General features: G+C 47.8%; 1 protein-coding gene across 1 annotated transcript; it reads right to left on the reverse strand.

Annotated features, from left to right (window-relative positions):
- Positions 1-136: 136 nt before the first annotated feature.
- On the reverse strand, positions 137-21,080 carry LOC310833654 (actin-related protein 2-like). The gene is made up of 10 exons (XM_083716340.1): positions 20,884-21,080; positions 13,462-13,572; positions 11,038-11,253; positions 10,366-10,438; positions 7,621-7,757; positions 6,011-6,160; positions 4,442-4,587; positions 2,989-3,121; positions 761-2,803; positions 137-587 (listed from the first exon to the last, which is right to left on the reverse strand). The coding sequence occupies exons 1-9, from the start codon at positions 20,929-20,931 to the stop codon at positions 2,633-2,635; spliced, it is 1,185 nt and encodes a 394-aa protein (XP_083572466.1). The 5' UTR covers positions 20,932-21,080; the 3' UTR covers positions 137-587; positions 761-2,632.
- Between the last annotated feature and the right edge of the window lie 2,358 nt (positions 21,081-23,438).

Raw genomic sequence — 23,438 nt, forward strand, 5'->3', positions numbered from 1 at the left:
CCCTCCCCAGTGCTGAGATAAGCACCAGTGGTCCTTCACTCCCTGGTGCCCCAACACCATCTCATGCCCCCAGTTGCCACCCCCAGGTATTTAGCTGATTGTTCTTGTTACTAAACAGAAAACCAGAGACATGGACAGTTTTGAAAGGCAGATCCGTTTTTTAAAAAAATCAAGCTTATTCCTCCCCCCCCCAAAAAAAATATAATACCAAAACAAAATACCAAAAGAATTAGGAGGGTGACTTCTTGTACCCTCTCCTGAAGTTGATACAAAAAACAAAATTGGGGGGGGGGAGGCCAGTATGGAGTGGACGCATCCATTCATCCTCACACCAAAAACAATCTTGTTTTTTCCTGCTCTGGAGTGTAGGACTTGAACCAATGGCTTCAAGTTACAAGGAAGAAGATTCCGACTCAAGATCAGGAGGAAATTTCTGACAATAAGAGCTGTTTTGACAGTGGAACAGACACCCTCGGGAGGTGGTGGACTTTCCTTCCTTAAGGAGAGGTTGGATGGCCATCTGTCAGGGATGCTTTAGCTGAGATTCCTGCATTGCAGGGAGTTGCACTAGATGACCTCAGGGGTCCCTTCCCAGAGAAGAAAGAAGGATCCAGCGCACCAATGTATTAGAGCAGGCATGGCCAAACCTGGCCCTCCAGCTGTTTTGAGACTACAATTCCCATAATCCCTGACCACTGGTCCTGTTAGATAGGGATGATGGGAGTTGTAGTCCCAAAACAGCAGGCAGGCCAAGTTTGGCCATGCCTGTATTAGAGGATGCTAGCTCAACCAGCAAAGTGGGAGGAACACTCTGTCTCCTCCTGGCAAAGAGAGAGAGGAGACCTTTCTGGTTGGGGGCAGGGAACAGGCAGATAATGCCCAACTGCCTGGACATTTATAAGCTGGCAAGCAAGTTTTAGTTGTCCTATAACTACAACAGGGGGTCCCAACCCCAAGTGAACCAGGTTGTCTCTTCATCGCCTCCTACCCCACTTTTAGGAAACAAATATTTGGGACTGCCTGAGGAGAAAGAGAAGGGCAGGATATGGCACTGATGGGGAATAATACTTTGGGATAAAATTGGCAGCTTCCTTTATTTCACTCCCCTCTCTCCTTCCCCAAATTTGGTGGAGCAACTATGCCTTCCATAGGAGCACGAAGGCCATAAACTGAAAAGGAACTCCTTCCCCGCCCCAAAGCCCATGGAATTTAAAAAAAAAACAACAAGTGAATTTCTTAAGGGGAGCTCTCAATTGTCCCTTTGCAAGCGGAGCTTGCTGTCAGCAGCAACAGTCATCTGATTGATGCTGGCAGTGAGCCAAGCACACACAGCACCTTGCAGACTCCGGCAACCAGCTGATTGGCGCCTGCAAAGTGCGGGGCCTTTGCCAGCAGTTTTCATTTCAACTCGTATGGGCAAAGGAAAATGGGTGGTGTGATGTTGGGGCCCCAGAGAAGAAAGAAGGATCCAGCGCACCAATGTATTAGAGCAGGCATGGCCAAACTTGGCCCTCCAGCTGTTTTGAGACTACAATTCCCATAATCCCTGACCACTGGTCCTGTTAGATAGGGATGATGGGAGTTGTAGTCCCAAAACAGCAGGCGGTCCAAGTTTGTCCATGCCTGTATTAGAGGATGCTAGCTCAACCAGCAAAGCTGCTTTGCAGGCCAGCAATGGGAGACCCTTACCCAGCACCCTCATGGCACCATAATGAATACTGATCTATTGCTGTCTCTGCCCCCCTGCCCTCGCTTGATCTACCCTCACCAATGAAAGGAGTGTTGCTGAACCTGGAAACAAGTCAGAAACAATTGTGGTGTGCATGTTCCATCGCTGAAGCCTACAACTGATATGTGTGTGTGTGTGTGAGAGAGAGAGAGAGAGAGAGAGGGGGGGGGTGTCACCGCCCTTACACAATCCTAAAATCGTAGCCACTTGAAAGAGTAGTCTTTAGAAAACTCAGAATACACAAGTAAAATAGATTTCTCCTTATAATTATTCTCTGGCTTGGTAATGAAGCCACAGCTGTGCAGTTCAGCTACACTTGAGGGAAGACGACAGCGTGGGAAAGGAATGAGATGCGAGATGTTTGCAGGGAGCAGAGGGAAAGCGAAGACTTCGGCCAGCAGTCAAGTGCTGCCGCCCCCACCCTGCCAAACTCTCCCTGATCCCATGCTTAAGCATATGATCTCACAGCCATGAGGTCTGGACACTTGATTCCTTTCCATTAAAGCGAAAGAAGGGAGGATGGGAATGGATGGATTTCCCTGAGCAAACATTTGCAGCATGTGCTGCACAGGAGATAATGGGGAGTGTGAAACTTGCAAGAGGTGGAGAATACTGACCTTTGGCCCCTAAACATGTGCGCCCCCCACCCCAGTGTGGGTGGGGAGAAGCTCTTTCTTGTGTGATGGGGCTTGCTTCTGTAAGCTCCATGAGGACAATGAACTTGGGAAAGCAAGGAAGACAATAACTAGATGCTTGGAATGCTTCTCCTATTTTCCCCAAACGGGATATTTGTTTAAAAAAAGATATTTCACTGACCCACCCACATCCTCCACGGTGGTGGCTCAACAGAATAAGAAATTGGGCTGGAATGCATCAGGGCAAGGGAAATGGAGAGGGGGGGTCCTATCGCACAGTCACCCCCAACTTCTCCAAGATGCGGACCCCCTTCTCGAGATATTCAGACCGTTGCAGCCAAAAGGTATCCTTGTCTTTCATGATGTCTGCGAGCACTGCCCCTCCCAAGAAGACCATGTGCTTCCGGCGGGGAGGGTCCTCAATGCGAATCTTGAATTTCTGGAAGAGAGAGAGGGGAAAAGGGGGGGTTTAAAAGAAAGCAAACAGCAAGGAACCTGCCACCTCCACTCACTGTTGTGTCTCTCCCCAGTTTGACTAGATCCCTCCTCCCCTCGGAGAGGCCACTAGGGGGCAGCAGCTCCACGCCCCATTACAGCACCCCCCAAACAACCCCCCCAACTCACCGATAACTTTTCCACATCCCCCTTCAGCACCCGTTCCAGGTACAGCTGTTTGATCTCACGCTCCAGGCGGGAAGGCAGTCCTGGGTACATGGTGGAACCCCCAGAAAGCACAATGTGTTTGTAAAACTCAGCCCTATGATAATATAAAAGGGGGGGGGGGTTAGAGGAGAACCGTAATGCTTTTATATCTAGGAAGAGGGGAGAAAGAGACAGTCACAGCCGGCTGGGTCCCCACTGAAATTTCTCACTAGAGCAAGCTGGTGATTGAGGAAAGCCGCCTCTGCCCATCTGTCATAGAGAGAACAAGCGGGGACCTGCAGCAAAATGTTGCAGTGCAGAGTGCTCCTCTTCACTGAGACCAATTTACAGCCATGCCCTTTGTCAGGAGATTCCATTCCTTCCCCCCTCCCTGTTTTCTTTGCCAAATGACTCAAATTCCTGTTCAAGGTTGCAGTTAGCCGCCCATATCCTTTCCCACCATACAATCAGTCAGTATTCTGTCCCTACTAAACATGCTTAAGTCCTTCACGGGGCTATTAGGAGTTCTCCCACCCACACCTTTAAGGCCTTTGTCCAAAAGCCCCCCCCCCTTTTTGTACTTCTGGATTTCTTAGGATTTTCCCAAACAGATACCTCCCCCCAAGTGCATGCGTGGGACTGTTTTGTCTACCACGTGCAACGACACGTACAGTCTGAACATCAGGAGAAGTTGTTGGCAGCTGTCTGTCTCGAGACAATGGAGTGCGCCTCCGGGGGTGAAGTCAAACCACTGCATTAGCAGCACCACAGTGACCTTCCCGGGGCACAAAGCTTGGGCAGTGTGTATGGAGGTCCTGGGCTGTCCAGGCAACAAGGCCCCCTTCTCAGCCTCTCTGATGTGGTCCAAAGGAAGTAGAGCAGGATGTTTGGCCCCAGCCTGGCTGCGGAAGTTGCCGGAAGGAGGCATAGAAGGCGCCATCCGACTGTCTTAGGGACTCCACTCTGGATTTGTGTAGGATTTACTCTTTAGCCTTTTCTTCTCCAGAAGAAGAGGAGGAGTTTGGATTTGATATCCCGCTTTATCACTACCCGAAGGAGTCCAAAGCAGCTAACATTCTCCTTTCCCTTCCTCCCCAACAACAAACACTCTGTGAGGTGAGTGGGGCTGAGAGACTTCAGAGAAGCGTGACTACCCCAAGGTCACCCAGCAGGAGGAGCAGGGAAGCAAACCCGGTTCACCAGATTACAAGTCCACCGCTCTTAACCACTACACCACACTGAGGGACCAGAAGAGGTCCCTCAAGAGAGTGGAGGCTTAGGATCAGAGTTTTCCTTCTCTTAGATGGGCTACCTTCCCAGGCTGACAAGCCACATCACCCACATTCGGGTCAATTCAGAAACATATTCCTAAAGTCTGTCCCACGTTAAGCTCTAGAGATGCCCCCCACATCCTCCTGGGCAACGCCCCCCTCACCGGGTGTCGATATCCGCTGCCTGGATGGTGTTGAAGAGAAGCTCAGCCACACCAACTCCTTCCACGTTGATGAGATGGGGCTGGAACAGGGCCTCAGGGGCCTCAAAGCGCTCGCCTCCGACTTTGATCACCCGTCCATCCGGAAGCTGTAGGGGCGAAACAAGAAAGGGTGACACTAGTAGGCTGTGGGGCATGCCGCCCTCCTCTGCTTTCCAGCCAGGGGAAGAAAGAGGCATGACCAGAGACCAGAGACACATTCCAGCCAGGCAAAAACATTCATGGAGGGAAGAGTCTTCAGGACCAGATGGAGGAGCCTGAAAAGCCACATTCGCCCCCACTTCCACTCCTGATCTAATTTACGGCCCCTGCCACAATCACTTTGCAAACATGATCTTCCCCTTTCTCTGCTCCTTGTTCCATTCATTCGACCTGTAAGGTCACTGAAATCATCTGGGGAAATTTTCCTCACGGACAACAGGGCAGTGACTTGAGAACGGGCATTTCCCACCCCTGGTTACATGAACAAGCTTCCTGTAAAAACACATCCTTTAGCCTGGGCTTTCCCTGATTCCTAAGACTGCACTTTGTGATTACTGAATGCCTGCTTTTGTAATACTGTTTTGACTGGGTTTTATACTGTAAATTTTATATGCCGCTTAGAGATCTTAGAACATTAAGTGTTTCAGAAATACTTTTTAACTACAGTGGTACCTTGGTTTTTGAACAGCTTAGTTGTCAAACAAATCGGAACTCAAACGCCACAAACCTGGAAGTAAGCGTTCCAGTTTGTGAACATTTTTCGGAAGCCGATCATGCTCCGTTCTGAGTGCCACACTTCTGTTTTGAGTGATATGTTGAGGTCTGTCGGCTGGCGAGTCCTGAGCACCCACGCAACATGGAGGTGATATTTGGAGCTGGTGCTTTTATTTTTGCTACTTATTTTGTGCTTTTTGTTTTTGCGGCTTTTTTGGTTAATTTGTTATTGTGACTGTGTGGAACCTAGCTCAGCTACTGATTGATTGATTGATTGATTGATTGATTGACTGATTGATTGTGTGACTGTTAATTCATATTAAATTGTTGTTTTAGGAGTTGTTTTCAAAAGCCTGGAACGGATTCATCCATTTTGCATTACTTTCTATGGGAAAGCGTGCCTTGTTTTTAGAACGCTTTGGAAGTCAAACTGACTTCCAGAACAGATTAAGTTTGAGAACCAAAGTACCACTGTATAGAAATTTTAAATAGATAAATTTATATTTATCAATTTCAGAGCAGGGGGTGGCATGGTTCGGGACAGCCCTTAAACTGTGGAATTCTCTCCTGAACAGAGATGGGTCAGACACACTCATTCTACAGTTTTTGTAGCATGCTGAGATGCATTGAGATGCTCTGGGTTTTGACAACCAAGTTATATATATGCTTTAGGACCAATCCTATCCTTCTAACTCATTTATACTGGTTGCAATATTTTATACAGTTAACATTCTTGTAACTCATCCTGGGGCTCTTATGGTGAAGGACAGGCAAGAAATCCCGCCAACAGTAATTAATAACTCAGCTAATAATTACCGTATAGGACTCCACGAGCACGGTCGTCTCTTGAGCTAGCTTTTGCTCCTGCTCAATGTTGTAGCCGACGTAGCACAGCTTCTCCTTCATCATCCTGACCGTCTCAAAGTCAGCCGAGTGGTTAAAGGCATATCCACGCAGCAACAAGAGCTGTCAAAGCAGGGAGACAATGGGCAAAGCCCAAAACCATCAGTTGCATTGTATCAGCTGTCATTACTAATGGCTTCCACCCACCCCTTGCAAAGCATCCTGGGAATATTTCATGGCGAAGGTGCTGAAAAACTTCTGTCAATGATTCTTAAGTGCGCACATACTCACCCCTGGAGCACTCTGCCCATCTCACATTCCTAGAAACTAAATAAATAAATGGGGCGTATTTACTTGCCTTCTTGAGAGATGGTGGAGGCACATACACCCCACAAAAGTATAGGCACAGCCTCTGTGTAACAAACACACAATTCTAAACCTTTTTCCAGCAAGGAAGGTGTTCAAGAAGGAAAGTGTTGATAACAAGAAGGCAAAAGTTTCTGTACTTAGGAAATAATGGTCTCTGACACTGTCAATTCGCAACACACTCCATTATAGTTAAATTAGTCAAGTTAGGAGAAATAGAAACAAAACTAGGCCAGTGTGAAAGATGGGGGAGTAAAACTAAGGAGGCAATGCACCTCCCCACCCCTGGCCAAAAAGACCAACAACACCCCACCCAGCCCAGTGAGATTTGGGCATGCTCAATAGCCACAAAATGCCAGTTGCAAAAGAAAAATGGGGGGAAATGGAAAAGCGAGAGGGGTTGGAAGGATCCACTTTCCAATGAAGATAAACAAAGATCCACACTTTTGGAGAACTGTATTCACTATTAGTATATAGGATAGCTAGAAATATAAAACCTCCACACAGAGAGGCAGCAGAGCAGTACAGCTCCTGCCAATAGCATACTCATAGTAGTGAGTGCCAACAAAATTGGCATCATATAGAATTGAAGAGTTGGAACTATGAGGATCCTCTAGTTTTCCAAACTTTCCATGTTGGCGACAAACTTTTTAGATGTGTATCTTTTTGTGACACAGTAATTCCGTTTTAATAGCAAACCGGAGGTTAAACAAACCCCTTTCCAGTCACAAGCAGAGTGCTGGGAGTGTTCATGCAAAACACCTACAGACTGCAGCCGACACACGTGGCGTGACACAGTTTAGAAAGCTCTGATCTAGTCGAACCCCCCTACAAGGGCCCAAGGGGGAAGCAGGTTTTTGAAATACATCCTCAAAAACAACAGGAGGAGGACTGAGCATGTCTGTAGCTGTGGAATGTTAAGTACAGCCTACAAATGGAACATGATGGGTGGTGTGTTTGTGTGAAATGGCCTAGCTTATATTAGTACGCCGGTGGGGGAATCCTGGAGGGCTGATATTCTGAACAGGAGCACCTCCTGTTAGGAGGTGAGGTTACACAGCAGTATTTTGATACAGGCGCTCCCTACTTGCTGATACACAGGTGCTCCAGCTTCACGAAAGGGTTTCAGCAGATCCTGCTCACTCATTTCTTTGATGCCCTATGTAGCACCCCCCACCTAGGGGAAGAAAGCCAGCGACAGCCTCTGCAGCCCTCACCTTGATGAGGTAGCGTGTAATGTCACGCCCCGCTATGTCCAGCCGACGGGTGAGGTGGGGCAAGGAGAAGCCCTCATAGACTGGGCAGATGTGGGTGACACCGTCCCCAGAGTCTACCACCACGCCTGTGAGAAGGCCTGAAAAAAGCATTTTCATATTAATTATGGCAACAGACTGTTTCAGTAGCATTTTCAAAGTGTACAAACCTCTTCACACAGTGTGTGTGTATCTAATCTTTACAACAACCCTGCAAGGTGGCCATCAAAGAGAATTACAGTGGTACCTCGGGTTAAGTACTTAATTCATTCTGGAGGTCCGTTCTTAACCTGAAACTGTTCTTAGCCTGAAGCACCACTTTAGCTAATGGGGCCTTCTGCTGCCACTGCGCTGCTGGAGCACAATTTCTGTTCTTATCCTGAAGCAAAGTTCTTAACTGAAGCTCTATTTCTGGGTTAGCGGAGTCTGTAACCTGAAGCATATGTAACCTAAAGCGTATGTAACCCGAGGTACCACTGTATTATCCCCAAGCTTCAGAGAGAAGGCCAAAGCTGAGATAATTTTAGATTACCTAAGGGCACCTTTGGAGTTCATGGAAGAGGCAAGAATTCAACCGGGGTGTGTGTGCGTTAAACAAAAGTCTAAGCAGGAATCGAAATATGTACTGGCCTGAAGACAAGCAAGCTGACCTTGCCAGCCAATCAAGACACACCCAGCTCTATAAAACCATTTCGTTCCGCAGTCTCTTTGCACTGAATGGCAATGCAGACTCTTGGTATTACAATTTATCTTTAAATATACGTATAGGTAAAGGTAAAGGTACCCCTGCCCGTACAAGCCAGTCGTGTCCAACTCTAGGGTTCTGTGCTCATCTCACTTAAGAGGCCAGGAGCCAGTGCTGTCCGCAGACACTTCCGGGTCACGTGGCCAGCGTGGCGAAGCTGCTCTGGCGAGCCAGCACCAGCGCAGCACACGGAAACGCCGTTTACCTTCCCGCTATAAAGCGGTACCTATTCATCTACTTGCACTTAGGGGTGCTTTCAAACTGCTAGGTGGGCAGGAGCTGGGACCAAAAGACGGGAGCTCACCCCGCCGCGGGGATTCGAACTGCCGACCATACGATCGGCAAGTCCTAGGCACTGAGGTTTTACCCACAGCACCATCCGGTAAATGATGTTAAACATCATTTTCCCCTAGATAAATATATTACTAATTATCTCTAAAATCTCAGCTTTAAATGTTTAAATGTTTGCTTGAAAAAATATATAAATATGTATACATTAATTTCCTATATAGCAGCAAACAATTTGACTTTAAATCTGTTATATCTATTTTTTTTATATATACACAACAATCTTGTCTAATGCCCTAACTAGCTAGGCTTCACACTCTGACATGGGGGTGGGGGGAACCCCAGCAGCCTCCTCCCCTGGGCCTGCCCAGATACCAGAATTTCTTTTATTTGAAGAGTTGGCAGCATTTGCTAACTGCAGCGCAAACTCTGCTAGCAAAACCTTTGAAAACAGCTTGCAAGCCAACAACAGATCGACAGAAGAAAAGGATCTGGAACATTGTGGTCATGAATAAAATCACCAGTTACAAACTGTTATGGGGAGGGAAAGTACACTCAATGCAGACTTTTCAAAGGAAGCTGGATACCAACGGGAACTGATACCAACCAGGTGAATGAGTGAGACAAATTTTCACTAATAAAAATTCTTCTTGCTAAGGGCTTATATTGCAATCTCAGCAGCCTTTGTATGCAGTTTTACATGGGCTCCACACAACATCATCATCAACATGCCAGCCCATACTTTCATTAAATTAAACGTCATAGTTCAGTGGTACTGTGTAGGCTGTTCATGTATAACGCCCAGATTCAATCCCCAATGACATCTCTCCCAGTCTCCTACCGGAAACACCCAGACAATGTCCATTGCAGACAACATTGATTTAGATCATGGGTAGGCAAACTAAGGCCCAGGGGCCGGATCTGGCCCAATCACTTTCTAAATCCAGCCCGTGGACAGTCTGGGAATCAGCATGTTTTTACATGAGTAGATTATGTCATTTTATTTCAAATGCATCTCTGGGTTATTTGTGGGGCATAGGAATTCGTTCATTCCCCCCCCCCCAAAAAAAAATCCTATGCCCCACAAATAACCCAGAGATGCATTTTAAATAAAAGCACATTCTACTCATGTAAAAACACGCTAATTCCCGGAACATCCGCGGGCCGGATTGAGAAGGCGATTGGGCCAGATCCGGCCCCTGGGCCTTAGTTTGCCTACCCATGATCTAAATCAATGTTGTCTGCAATGTTGTCTGGGCCCCGAGCCTTTGTTTGCCTACCCATGTTCTAGAGCAACAGAACACTGTGACGAGTGCCAGAGCGCACAGAAATACCGTTTACCTTCCAGCCGCAGTGCTACCTATTTATTTACTTGCACTGGTGTGCTTTCCAACTGCTAAGTTGGCAGGAGCTGAGATAGAGCAACGGGAGCTCACTCCGTCGCAGGGATTTGAATTGCCGACCTTCTGATAGGCAAGCCCAAGAGGCTCTGTGGTTTAGAGAACAGCGCCACCCGCGTCCCTTTTATTATTAACAGGACACAGATTGGGAATTAATACAATGTCTCCCTTAAATAATAAAACATGTGGGTCTTCCAAAAGATTTAACATGCATTAATACCATACCATTGCTTAACTCCTGTCCTCTCCCATCACACACCCCAGCCTCCGACTTACCTTGGGCGTAGAGGGTCAGCACTGCCTGGATAGCGATATAGACTCCTTCGAACTGGTATGTCTCAAACATCACCTGTGTTGCAAGGGCAAATGGGCAATGAGCATTCGTTCTACAAGTCTCAGCCACCCCTAGAATTCCTGGCTATTCCCAAGTCCATACAGTGGTACCTCGGGTTACGTACACTTCAGGTTACAGACGCTTCAAGTTACAGACTCCGCTAATCCAGAAATAGTACCTCAGGTTAAGAACTTTGCTTCAGGATGAGAACAGAAATCGTGCGGTGGCGGCACGGCGGCAGCGGGAGGCCCCATTAGCTAAAGTGGTGCTTCAGGTTAAGAACGGACCTCCGGAACGAATTAAGTACTTAACCCAAGTTACCACTGTATTTCAATAGCCGCCAAGACCAGCCCCACTTACAGAACACAAGTTACCCAACCTCTCCCCAGGTTTCCTTATTTTTTATATTATTATAAAGTATACAAGAGGACCCAGGACCCTGCCTCAAGGAGCTTACAAAACTCTGCGGCCTATCTCGCTCCTTCCACAACAGATCTTATCACACTGATCCAGTCTCACATCTTGCAGGGACAGTTTGATGAACTCGTTTCCCACACCCCTGCTCTGGGACCCCGGCTTCTCCAAAGCTCCTCTGCTAATAACATCCCACCTACCTCAATGATCTTCTCCCGGTTCTTGGTGGGGTTCATGGGGGGCTCGGTAAGCAGGATCTTGCAGTTGCGGGGGTCGACATTGAGCTTCTCGGGCCCAAAGGTGTAGTCCCACAAGTACTTCATGTCGTCCCAGTTGCGCACGATCCCGTTCTCCATGGGGTAGTTCACCTCCAGCATAGAGCGCAACTCGCTGGCTTCATCTCCCACCATGAGGTCCTGGCACGGGAAAGAGAAACAAAATTCAATTCTAACAACTTGGGGCCAGCTCACCTATGAGATCACCTTACCCCGCCCCCATGTGCCCACTCGACTGCGCCAATTGGGGGAATTGGCCCTGCTACAGGTGACACATAATATCCGCATTTGTAAGTACTCAATCGTTTGACGTGGCAGCGCCTGCAACTTGGGAATTCCCTGCCTATTGAGAGAAGCAGGAACCTTCCATGTACTCTTTTCAAACCCGCTAAAGACATTTTTGTTTAGTCAGGCCTACCCAGACACCTAGAAAGCTGAGGTAATCTTAATCTATTTTAGTGTTTTGTATGTTTTTGTATGGGACGCGGGTGGCGCTGTGGGTAAATGCCTCAGCGCCTAGGGCTTGCTGATCGAAAGGTCGGCGGTTCGAATCCCCGCGGCGGGGTGCGCTCCCATTGCTCAGTCCCAGCGCCTGCCAACCTAGCAGTTCGAAAGCACCCTCGGGTGCAAGTAGATAAATAGGGACCGCTTTCTAGCGGGAAGGTAAACGGCGTTTCCGTGTGCAGCTCTGGCTCGCCAGAGCAGCGATGTCACGCTGGCCACGTGACCCGGAAGTGTCTTCGGACAGCGCTGGCCCCTGGCCTCTTGAGTGAGATGGGCGCACAACCCCAGAGTCTGGCAAGACTGGCCCGTACGGGCAGGGGTACCTTTACCTTTACCTTTATGTTTTTGTATGTTTTAGTGTTTTGTATGTTTTGTATGTTTAGTATGTTAATCTGTTTTAGTGTTTTGTATGTTTTTTGTTTTGTATGTTTTAAAGTATGCTTGTCATTTTTTCTTGATTTTGCTGCTTTTTACAATCAAGTGGCATATAAAGTTAAAAAATAAATAAATAGTTATGCTGCTGGGCTACAGCTATACACCTGTGTGTGCAATACATGAGCCCCCGTGCCATGTCATCACAGAGCATAATCAGCCTTCAGATCATGGCCAGAACTTGGGCTCCCTTCACACAAACAGGTATCAAACTCCAACTAACAGTGTGGAGTTAGATTGTTGGACCATATAAACAAGCATACAAACCCTCAGGGTGACTTTAACTCCAATACTGTTCTTGCAGTGGGTGAGTTATATGCCACTTCCGCCAGTTGTATTAACTGTAGTTACACACACTCTCAGGAGTGCTAAAAATTCTATATTCGAAGCTTCCAGGGCCTCTCAGTAACTTTATGGCAGGGGAACATTTTTTCCATTGGAGGGCCTGCAGGCTTTCTAAGCACTCTGCAATTGCTCAGCTGTTTCTTTTTCTCTCTCTTTTAAAAAAATAGTTTTTATTGGGGGTTTTTGTGTTACAAAGCAAACAGATAAACAGGGAAAGTTACATCTATTGTCTTGACTTTCAATTCTTAAGTCTTTTTCACAAGATCATTTATGTTTGGTGAAAAACATTTTTGTCATTGACATCTTGCAGTTGGGGGGAAAGGGAGGGGGAGATGGACTGGGGAAATTGTTCTTTCACTCTATTGCCTGTTCTTAGTATAGGGGGAGTTATGTCAGCATCACATTTGTGCATTTATTTATTTATTTTTATTGATATTGTGAGAGGTTAGGGGTTCCCAAGCTTGGTTGGTTGTGTTTAGTTGATTGCGGTGTGGTTCATTTGTGTGAGGGAGGAAGGCTAGGTTGTTGGGTCAGGTGAGCCGTATTGATTTGTATGCAGTTGGGGGGGGGTAGTGTTGTGTATGTAATAAAGGGGAACCACACTGAGGTCCTTGTCCTTGTGCTAGTTTGAGTTTGTTGGTTAACTTTTCTAGTAACTTTCGCGTTATTTTTTGGCACCACTGGTCTATGTTCACTATGTTCACGGATAGGTCCTTCCAGTGTCTAGTTATGATATTTCTACCTGCTGAGAGTAAGTGACTTATGAGTTCCTTGTGTGTGTATGTTGTTGTCCTGGGAGATATTTAATAAGGCAAGTTCTTGCACAGCTGTTTCTCTACCTCTTGCAAACACATGAAACAGAAGAGGTAGCAATACCTAGAGCAGAAGCCTAGAGAGCAAGAGTGGGCCCCTAACATCTGAAATGCTGAGGGCCACATGAAATTAGGCTGAGGGCCATTGGTTCCCCACCTTATCCATTACAGAATAAAAAACAGCCCTCCACCCCCAACCACATTTGACTGGCCTCACCACACACACCGAGATCTGAGGCCCACAGATGCTACTCACCTTGATCTCAATGTTGCCAACTTTGGCGGTGGAGCGGATGATAGGGCGGCCCACCAGAGCTGGGAAGATGTGCTCCGGGAAGTTTGACCCAGCAAAGCCACATTTTACAAACTGCAGGGAAAACGGGGGGGGGGGGGGGGGAGAGAAAAAAAAATGGTTGAGAGTAATTCAAGCATGGAAGAATGACACAGTGAGTAGGGGAGCCAGGGATGTAGGAAAAGGGTTGGTTCTATAGGACTCCTTTGTGGGCATTATTATTTAAGTTCATTCTTACAACAACCTTGTGAGGGAGGTCAGTAGTATTACCATCACCGTAATGTATTTGGGAGTGCAAAGGCAGCTTCCTTAAGGATTTCTGAATGGTGCTATTACTACTTTGGGCAACACTGGATTGTTTCCAATCATCAAACTTGGAGTAGACCTATTAAATGCAAATGAGCAGCAACCACAATTTTCAAACTGGGGTCTTTGCGGTTCCACTATTCTGCCTCTCTGCGTTGCCAATACTTCTGCTCCCTCCAAGTTCTAGGATTATCAGAGATGGAGCAAAACTTATCTCTATCAGTTTTCTACACACTACACTCCAGAATGCATTTTTCCTTTTAGCCCTTTATTTTTAAAGTGTTGTTCACACACACACCCCAACTCACAGGGACATTGTTCCATTCCCTTGATAATTTTTGCGTTTTTCATAGCCTAACAGCGGGGGTTTGAAGTAACTGCATTTTCTGAGCACCCTTTAAAACACAGTCTCATACACTATGCATTGCAGTAATCTAACCTGGAAGCTACCAAGCTTCATATTCATCCAAAGTTATTGGCAAAACTGACACGGCACCAAACCCATTTCCCACGCAACTAGCAAAAGGATCACAATCCAAAGAACTTCCCGAAGAGAAATCTTTAATGGAACAGGGCAAGTTTATATGAGTGTTGGAGATATGCATCAGTCCTAGCCAGCATGGCCAACAGTCATCGAATCATAGAACTGTAGGGCAATCCAGGAATGTCTGAAAAAGAATCCTTGACAGATGGCCATCCCTCTGCTTAAAAACCTGTAATGAAACAGAGTCCACTACCTTCTGAGGTAGCCCATTCCACTGTTAAACAGCTCTTCCCATCAGAAAGTTCTCCCTAATGTTTAGTCAGAATCTCCTTTCTGGTAATTTAAACCCACTGCTTTGAGTCCTACTGTCTAGAGCAGCAAGAAACCAGATTGCTCCATCTTTCTTGTAACAGTGCTTCAGATATTTTATGCACCTTGTCCATGTCCTCGAGAATTACCAAGTGAAACCCATCAGATGCAACAGGACTAGACAATGTTCTAGGGTGGACACCCCTTCAGATTCACCAGCAAAGTGGTCTTTCTCCCTCCCGCCCCTTTTCCAATGTGCTTGTGTTATGCAACACACTCCACAGCAGCTGTTTTTGCAAGGCGCCCATAGTACTTTCTCAAAATCCCAGTTGTGCCCATTGGCCCCCAAAGGTGGCCAACCCCTGGTTTAAAAGGGGGGGGGGTATGTGTGTGTGCGAGCAAAGGCCAGCCTGAGAAGCTGCTCTGCTAGCCTGCTAAAGGCCTCTGGTTCTGGGCTGGGAAATGTGCCCTCAGACTAGACTGAGGAAACCAAACTGCAAAGGGGGAAGTTGAGAGGCAGGAAATGAAATGGCCAAATATGACTCACGGCAGAACAAACAGGCAACCGAGGAGGAAGTTGCTTGCACACCAAGAGCTCCAGATATCTGCAGGCCCAAAACGAAGGGCGGGAGCATGGAGGCCTCTTTCTCCTGCTGAACTTTGCTACCAAGGGCTACTACCTCTGGCTGCCATGGCAGCTCTCCTGAATCCATGCAGGCAACAAAAACGAGCGGGGAAGGGCCGCAGCTGAGCAATAGAGCACTTCTTTTGCAGGCAGAAAGCCTCAGGTTCAGTCTCCAGCATCTCCACATGGGGCTGGAAGAGCCCCCTGCATGAAACTCCAGAGATCTACTTCCAGTCACTGTAGATCAGGGGCCGCCAACCTGGCACCCATGGGCACAGTGACACTCACAAAAGCTTTCACTGGTGCCCCAGATTCCGAGCTTCCATTTTTATTTTTAAAGTAAGTATCTAGCCCTCCTAGGAAGTCATGGGACAAAATGTGCAGGTGCCTTCTAAGTGATTTCCGTGAAATCAGGGTGTGGTGTAGCCACCTTCTATATTTCCCCTGCTACTGAGGAATGCCCCCATTGCTCTTGGACAGCAAGTGTGTGTGTGTGTGTGTGTGTGTGTGTGTGTGTGTGTGTAAAAAATCAATATTGCGCTATCTCCACAATCAGTGCCAGCAGGATACAGTTTACTTCCCTGCTGGTAAGCATAAGGTTGTTGGAGGTGGCTGCCTTTCTAATTTTGTGTTTTGCCACACTTCCCGTGGCAGCCATTTTGTGCTATGCCATGCCCCCTCCGCGGAAGCCATTTTGTGACAGGCGCCCCCTGCTCTCCCTCCAAAATTTGAAATGTGCTCACTTGTCCAAGAAGCAACTCCTGCTGTAGGCAAAACTGAACCAGATGGATGAGGGAATGACTCAGTATAGGGCAGCTTCCTAAATTCCTGTTTCTATATTAACCTTTATGCAACTAATGGTTCGGCTGCTGAAATTTCTCAACCAGAAATTCAACACAGAAGCAGAAGGCTTTGTCAGAGGGTGGAGGCCAACCCTCCCACAGACCATAGTCCTCATTCAGAGCATTACAGGTCCGACCCCCAGCATCACCATATGGGGCTGGGGAAGTTTCTGCACCTGGAACCCTGTAGAGACACTGCTACTCTGCATAGACAGCACTGAACTAGGTAGACCAATGGTCTGATTCTGTACAAGGCAGCGGCTTCTTATGAGACTTTTAATCTTATTAAAACATGGATCGAGCCCCTTGTTGGGCAAGAGATTCCTGCTGCACTGACCCTTGTGTCCGCTTCAACAGTTCTATGATTCTATTTTGCTAGCTAAATCAGCCTGTTATTCAAAACCATGAGGACTGCAATCTTACTCTTAGGGGAAGGCCCGTAGCTCATTGACAAGACCCCCTGTTTTTCCCAGGTTCAATTCCCTTTTTTCATCTCCACATAGGGCTGTGGGACACCGCTGCCTAGAGAGCTGCTGCCAGTCAGTGTTGACAATACTGAGCTACATGGATCAATAGCCTGACTCAATATAAAGCAGAGCTCGCTATGTTTATAAACACTTCCCCTCCCCCTCTCTTTCTCTCTTATTTTCCGTTTAGAAATTAAAAACTGCCAGATCATGGAATAAGTAGGCTCCCTGCACACCGATCTCCCAGCCAGTTTCTTTTGAGTTATGTTCAGTAGGCGGGGGAATGAAGTGGGTTTGGGAACAAAAAAGCAATGGAAAGCTGAAAGGACATGTGGGGGTGGCTTTGTTACCCACAGGGCTTTGCTGCAAATCACCGACAAAGCTGCGTTGAGAGGCGACTTTTTCCAGATTGCTAGAAAAGCTCAGTGCGTGCGCAAGTGCGCACACCTTCCCAGCATGCTCCCAAAGAACCTGCCATGTGTGCACACACACACACACACTTCTCAAAGGATGCATTGCTTTCCACAAACCTTATATAGCCTCCTCAAGAGAACATTAATATACTGCGGACCTCAACCCAGGGATGTTTAAATGTCATGTCAAAGCACCAAATGTGGCCCTCCATGTCTCGCTATCTGGCCCTCTGAACTCTCTGTAGGCCACATCCGTCACTGGCCCTGCTTCACGAGTGTTTTTCCTGCCTGGAAAGTGTCACTGAAATTATCGTAGAAACTAGTCGACAGCACAAAAGTATGGCCCACTTTTGTCTCTGGCCCTGCAGGCCAGTTGGCATGTGGCTTTCAGAAGATTTCCCAGAAGCCTAAGAATCTTGCCCATTGAACTGTGTTATCCATGCCGGTTAATCTTAATTTATGCTTAATCTTCCCGGTAAATCTGCATGTATGAAATCCCACAGGCACAAGGCAAGACAGAGAGATCTACAGGTCAGTCGGGTGTTGCCAGCAGCAAGACTGCAGCATGTGGAACGGCCCAAGAGAAAAGGGCTAAGAGACCGGCCTTTTCTCCCAGGGATTTCAGGGTTGCCTACAGTTCTTAAGAGGGGCAGGCTCACTTTGCAGGCAGAAGATTCCCAGTTCAATCTGGGGCTGAGAGAGACAGACGTCCCGCTCTCAGTGAGTCACTGCCAGCCACTGTAAAAATGCTGAGCTTAAGGGACAAACAGCCTGACTTCAGTATAAATAAGGCAGATTGATATTTAAATCCGCTCTTCATTAGAAACTCAAGCACTGGAATATTGCTTTCTGTTTGGTGGAAGCTCAGAGGTAGAGTGGGACGCGGGTGGCGCTGTGGTCTAAACCACAGAGCCCAGGGCTTGCCAATCAGAAGGTTGGTGGTTCGAATCCCCGCAACAGGGTGAGCTCCCGTTGCTCAGTCCCTGCTCCTGCCAACCTAGCAGTCTGAAAACACATCAAAGTGCTAGTAGATAAATAGGTACCGCTCCGGTGGGAAGGTAAACGGCGTTTCCGTGCGCTGCTCTGGTTCGCCAGAAGCGGCTTAGTCAGGCTGGCACATGACTCGGAAGCTGTACGCCGGCTCCCTCGGCCAAGAAAGCGAGATGAGTACCGCAACCCCAGAGTCGGTCACGACTGGACCTCATGGTCAGGGGTACCTTTTTACCTTTACCGAGGTAGAGCAGCTGCTTACTAAGCTCAAAGTACAAAACACCTGCAGTCCAAAATTCAATCCCCAGCATCTGCAGGTAAACTCTGGAGTGTCACTGCCAGTCAGTGCAGTGAACTCCGAGAAAGACAGACCAGTCTGTTTCCTTTGTATGCATATGGGTGTCATGACATGCTGGAAACTGATTAAAACCGTGGATGGAGAGAGCTGGAGTCACCGTCCTTACCTGGGTGTTCACAGCATTATCCCACACCCACTAAGTCAATTATTTAGTGGCCTTGCCATGTAACACTTGTGAAATATGCAGCTTAAAATTTTTGAAAATATAGCTGAGGAAGACCAAAGCTCTGTGGTAAGAGCACCAGGTTTTGCATGTGAAAGGCTCAATCCCTGGCATCTCCAGGTAGGAAATGTCCCTTGCTTGAAACCCTGGAGAGCTGCTGCCATTCAGTGCGGTCAATATTGAACTAGATGGACCAAGGGCCTGACTCAGGACATGGCAGCTTCCTATGTTCCCCCTTGGACAGCAGTTTCCAGGTTCAACAGCACCTTGGGTAGACCATTTCTAGCACCCCTGAAATGTTTGGAAATCATAGAATTGTAGAGTCGGAAGGGACTTGTGTCATCTAGTCTAACCCCCTGCAATGGTGGAATACACAGGAATCGAACCCACAACCTTGGTATTATCAGCACCATGTTCTAACCAAGGGAACTAACTCACAGGAGTATCTAGTCTTAAAACATTGCAACTGCCTTTAGCTGGGGCTGATGGAAGTTGTATAGTTGGAACATCTGGCAGTCACAGGTTGCTAGAGGCTGCACCTAAGGTTCTACAGCTCTGATCTCCAAACTGTTTTTATTTTTTTTTAAGCCCTAAAAGACTTACAAACAAATTTGGAGAAGGGTATCTATGTGGACTTTCCCACAGCTGTGCAGTTCCCCAATGAATTTCCTGTGTATCTAACCCCCATTCCCGCCATTAGGCCTAATTTCTGTATTAGTTTGTGGTCTACACGGTCTTGGTCATGTCGACAGAATGAAAGATGGCAGGCTCTCCTATGGGGAGCTGGCTTCAGGCACCAGGCCCGTTGGCAGACCAGCTCTGAATTACAAAGATGTCTGCAAATGTGGCATGAAGGCTGGCAACATCAATCCCGCCATGTGGGAATCCCTTGCAGATGACCGCAGTGCTGGAGACATACGGTTAAGCCATACATCCACAGCAGTGACCAGAGGAGGAATGACTGTTGGGAGGAGAGCAGAGAGAAGAAACGCCCTGGGGCATCTGCAACAGCACAACCGCATGTCTTCGTGTGCCCCAGCTGCAACAAAACATGTCTCTCCCCTGTCAGTCTCTACAGCCACAGCAGGCGCTGTAACTCTCCAATGGTTTGACTCCATCTCTGAAGGCACACTCCTCCACTGTCCCCCAAGACAGATGGATGCCGACCTTCCTCTTCTAGACTACTCCTTTCTCAACAACTGGCAGCTCAGAGCTTGAATGTATGGCCTGCACTTAAATTTAAACTGAATTATAAAAATCGCAGCAACAACAAAAGATACAGAACTGACTCCACCGAAAAGTATTTGTGTTTGGAGGAGCAAATGATAGTTGTGACCAAGAGAAGGGCCACAATGGGTAACCTTTGATTTTTTTTGGGGGGGGGGGGTTCCCAAGCCAGAGACAAAAGTAAGCAGACCAACAAATGGTAAATTTTACCTTTCTACGATAGGTTGGTTTTTAACACACACTCCTTTCTGTCCTTCATTCAGACAGGCAAGAGTCATTATCAAAGTTCATTCAAACCAGAAAAAGCACTCAATCAAGGCCCGCGAGGGGTGTGGCCTGGGGAGAGGCCTGAGGGCCGGACACAGAAGTTTACAGGGCCACATTAAACTCCTGGCTTAAGGGGTTAGAGATCTTCACATTCTGCTTTCACACAATAGGTCATTATGTCACAGTCACAGAATGAGGATCACAGACTCCAGGGTGAAATCCAGGTCCCTAACAGATCTGGCTGAGCTAATCCAGTCCTCTATCCCCCAAGGAGTACACTGGTTAAATGTGAAGCCCCTACCTGCATGGCCAAAGGTCAGCCATGCTGGGAGCTGTAGTTCAACAACACCCTGCCTAGAAGCTACACTCTTTCCCTGGAAGGCCGCCAGCTTCATCTTTCCAGATGTATTTGGGGATGACCATGCTCACTATTTTGCGACGAGGTGGTGGGCCCTACAAAACTCAAAAACGAATACCCTCCTGGGGTTCGACTGCGATGTCTCCAGGGCGCTCTGCACGTCCCCAGAGGCGCTCTTGCTCTTTCATTTCATAATCTCGAGCGCTTTCCAAATCTGCACGAACGGCTACAAGGTTGCAACAACCTCGCAAGGGAGGCAAGCCCGAGGGGGGGGGAGGGGAATCACCCCAATATTGTGGGTCAAAACCTTGATGCTGCACGAGGTCTCCCTGGGAGTTGCGGCAAGATCCGAGGCGAGCTCATCCCCGGCAGAGAAAGGGAGCTGGCTAAATCGGAACAAAGCCCCGATTGTCGGGCGCTCTCGGAGGCAACCCTGGGACACTCGGACGTGTTACACACACGCATTCGCACATTCACACGTTAGCCCCTTGGCACAGGCGGTGACGATGCCCCGCCGCGCCCACCCGCCACGCCCAGCTCCCTGGCACACTCTTTCCGCCAGCGCTTGCACGCTCACCCCGGTGCCGTTGTCACAAACCACCACGCGGCGGCCCTGGCTGTCCATGGCGGCGGCGGCGGCGGCGAGTCGATGCCGCCTGCGGGTCGCGGGTTCGAGGCCGGCAGCGCCTTGTCAAGTCGCAGCAGCCGCCGCCCTCTCCGGCTTCGCCCAACAGCAGGAAGCGCCGCCGCCCGGGTTCGGGGCAGGGCCAGCGCACGGAGCAGGCGCCGGAGCAGGGAGGGAGCCAAGCCCCGTCCGTGATGCAACATCCTGGGCTGGGAGAAAAAGGCAGCCAGGGAGGGAGGGACCGGGAAGGGCCACGGAGAAGGGCGGAGAACCGGGGGTTTGAGCAGGTAGATGCGTCGGAGATCGCGAGGCTTTTTGCGCCTTTGCTCTTTCCCACTCTGCACCTAGGAAAGACTCCCCGGAAGCCGGCTTGTACCACTGGGCCATGTCACTCAGTAATTTTCTGGGTACACGGACCTGTAAAGTAGGTTTGGCTCAAAGGTAGGTAAGCATCTAAGGAGAGCTTGCAGGATAAGGTCCATCATAGGCATGATAGAATCATCATAGAATTGTGCAGGAATCTCAACTAGATCATCCATGGCTGATGGCCATCCAGTCTCTGCCTTAAAACCTCCAGTGAAGAAAAGTCCACCACCTTTGGGGAGAGTCTATTCCACAGCTGAACAGCTCTTCCTGACAGAAAGTTATTCCCAATATTGAGTCGGAATTTCCTTTGTTGTAACTTGAAGCCCATGGTTCAAATCCTACCCTCCGGAGCAGGAGAAAACAAGCTCGCTGCATCTTCCATCTGACTCTTGACAGCCCTTTAGATACTTGACCATATCTCCTCTCAGTCTCCTCTTTGCCAGGCTAAACATACCAAATTCCCTCAACTGTTCCTCATAAAGCTTGGTTTCTAGACCTTTTATCATCTTGGTTGCCTTCCTCTGGACACGTTCCAGCTTGTCAACATCCTTCTTAAATTGTGGTGCCCAGAACTGGAGACAGTATGCCAGGTGTGGTTTAAACCAAGGCAAAATAGAGCGGGACTATGACTCCCCTTTAATCGAGATACAGTGGTACCTCGGGTTACATACGCTTCAGGTTACATACTCCGCTAATCCAGAAATTGTGCTTCAGGTTAAGAACTTTGCTTCAGGATGAGAACAGAAATCGTCCTCTGGCGGCACGGTGGCAGCAGGAGGCCCCATTAGCTAAAGTGGTGCTTCAGGTTAAGAACAGTTTCAGGTTGAGTCCAGAACAAATTAAGTACTTAACCTGAGGTATCACTGTATTGTACTTCTGTTGATGCAGCCTAGAACAGCATTATCTATCTATCTATCTATCTATCTATCTATCTATCTATCTATTTGCTGCATCACACTGTTGACTCATGCCAAGCTTGCGGTCTACTAAGACCCCTGGATCCTTTTCACATGTGCTACTGACAATCCAGGTGTTTCCCATCTTATATTTGTGCAGCTGGCTATTCCTTACCTTTGTCCCTATTGAATTTCATTTTGTTAGCTCATGCCCAGTTCTCCAATCTGTTAAGGTAATGAGCGTAGCCAGGGAGGTGGGGGGCAGCTGCCCCCCCATCAAGCAAATAAATAAAAATACTTAACTAACTGGTCAGTTGCGTTGCAGATAAGTTGGTTCTCTCCCCCCCCCAGCCTGCCCCCCCAAATCCTGGCTATACACATGGTTAAGCTCATCTTGAATCACAATATAGACAGAGTCCACAGAGACTTACTGTACAGTGGTACCTCGCAAGACGAATGCCTCGCAAGACAAAAAACACGCAGGACGAAAGGGTTTCTCGTTTTTTGAGTTGCTTCACAAGACGATTTTCCCTATGGGCTTGCTTCGCAAGACGTTTGTTTGCTTCCTTTTTCTTAAAGCCGTTAATACCCAGGGAATCCGCGCTCTGCAAGACGAAAAAATCGCAAGACGAAACAACTCGCAGAACGAATTAATTTCGTCTTGCGAGGCACCACTGTATACCCAACGAGGCGAGAAACCAAGAGATACTACAAGATTTCATAGATAAGCAGTGAGAGACTAAACCATACAGAAGATCAGAACCTTGATGGAAACAGCTCTGCAATTTCTCAATACCTCACTCAGCATACCTAGAAGGAAATTCAAGCCTTTACAAATGGGGCTTTCCATTTAAATTAAGCCTCAGCACAGAGATGGCATAACACTGTAAGAAATTAATAACCTACTAACTTTACTAGTACTGCAGTGTGAAGGTGGGACTAATGTGGAGGACTCGGATGATGATTCTGGAGAAGATGGTCATGATTAGCAAGTAAAAAACACCACCACAGCAGAAAAGAGAAAGTTTCCTGAGTCAAATTGACCTGAAGAGTCTACAAAACCTTTATTATGTATGCTTCTATCCTCTAGTCTACATCAAGCTGAATGATGTTCACCATATCCTGAATCAGTTTGCTGCTTGATTAAACACTTGAATTGTGCCTTTTTTCTTCTGTTTGCTCTTAATGGGGGACATGGAAGCTCACCCCCCTTATTCTTGAGGCCTAAGTTACTGTAAACTGCCC

The sequence above is a fragment of the Podarcis gaigeae genome (genome assembly GCF_964106915.1).
Source record: "Podarcis gaigeae genome assembly, chromosome: 16".
Classification (NCBI taxonomy): Eukaryota; Metazoa; Chordata; class Lepidosauria; order Squamata; family Lacertidae; genus Podarcis; species Podarcis gaigeae.

Coding starts and splice junctions, on each gene's coding strand:
- LOC310833654 (XM_083716340.1), bottom strand. CDS start 20,931: ATGGACAGCCAGGGCCGCCGCGTGGTGGTTTGTGACAACGGCACCGGG. Junction 10,439..11,037: donor ACCGGGAGAAGATCATTGAG/GTAGGTGGGATG, acceptor CTTGCAACACAG/GTGATGTTTGAGACATACCA. Junction 6,161..7,620: donor TTACACGCTACCTCATCAAG/GTGAGGGCTGCA, acceptor CTGCTTTGACAG/CTCTTGTTGCTGCGTGGATA.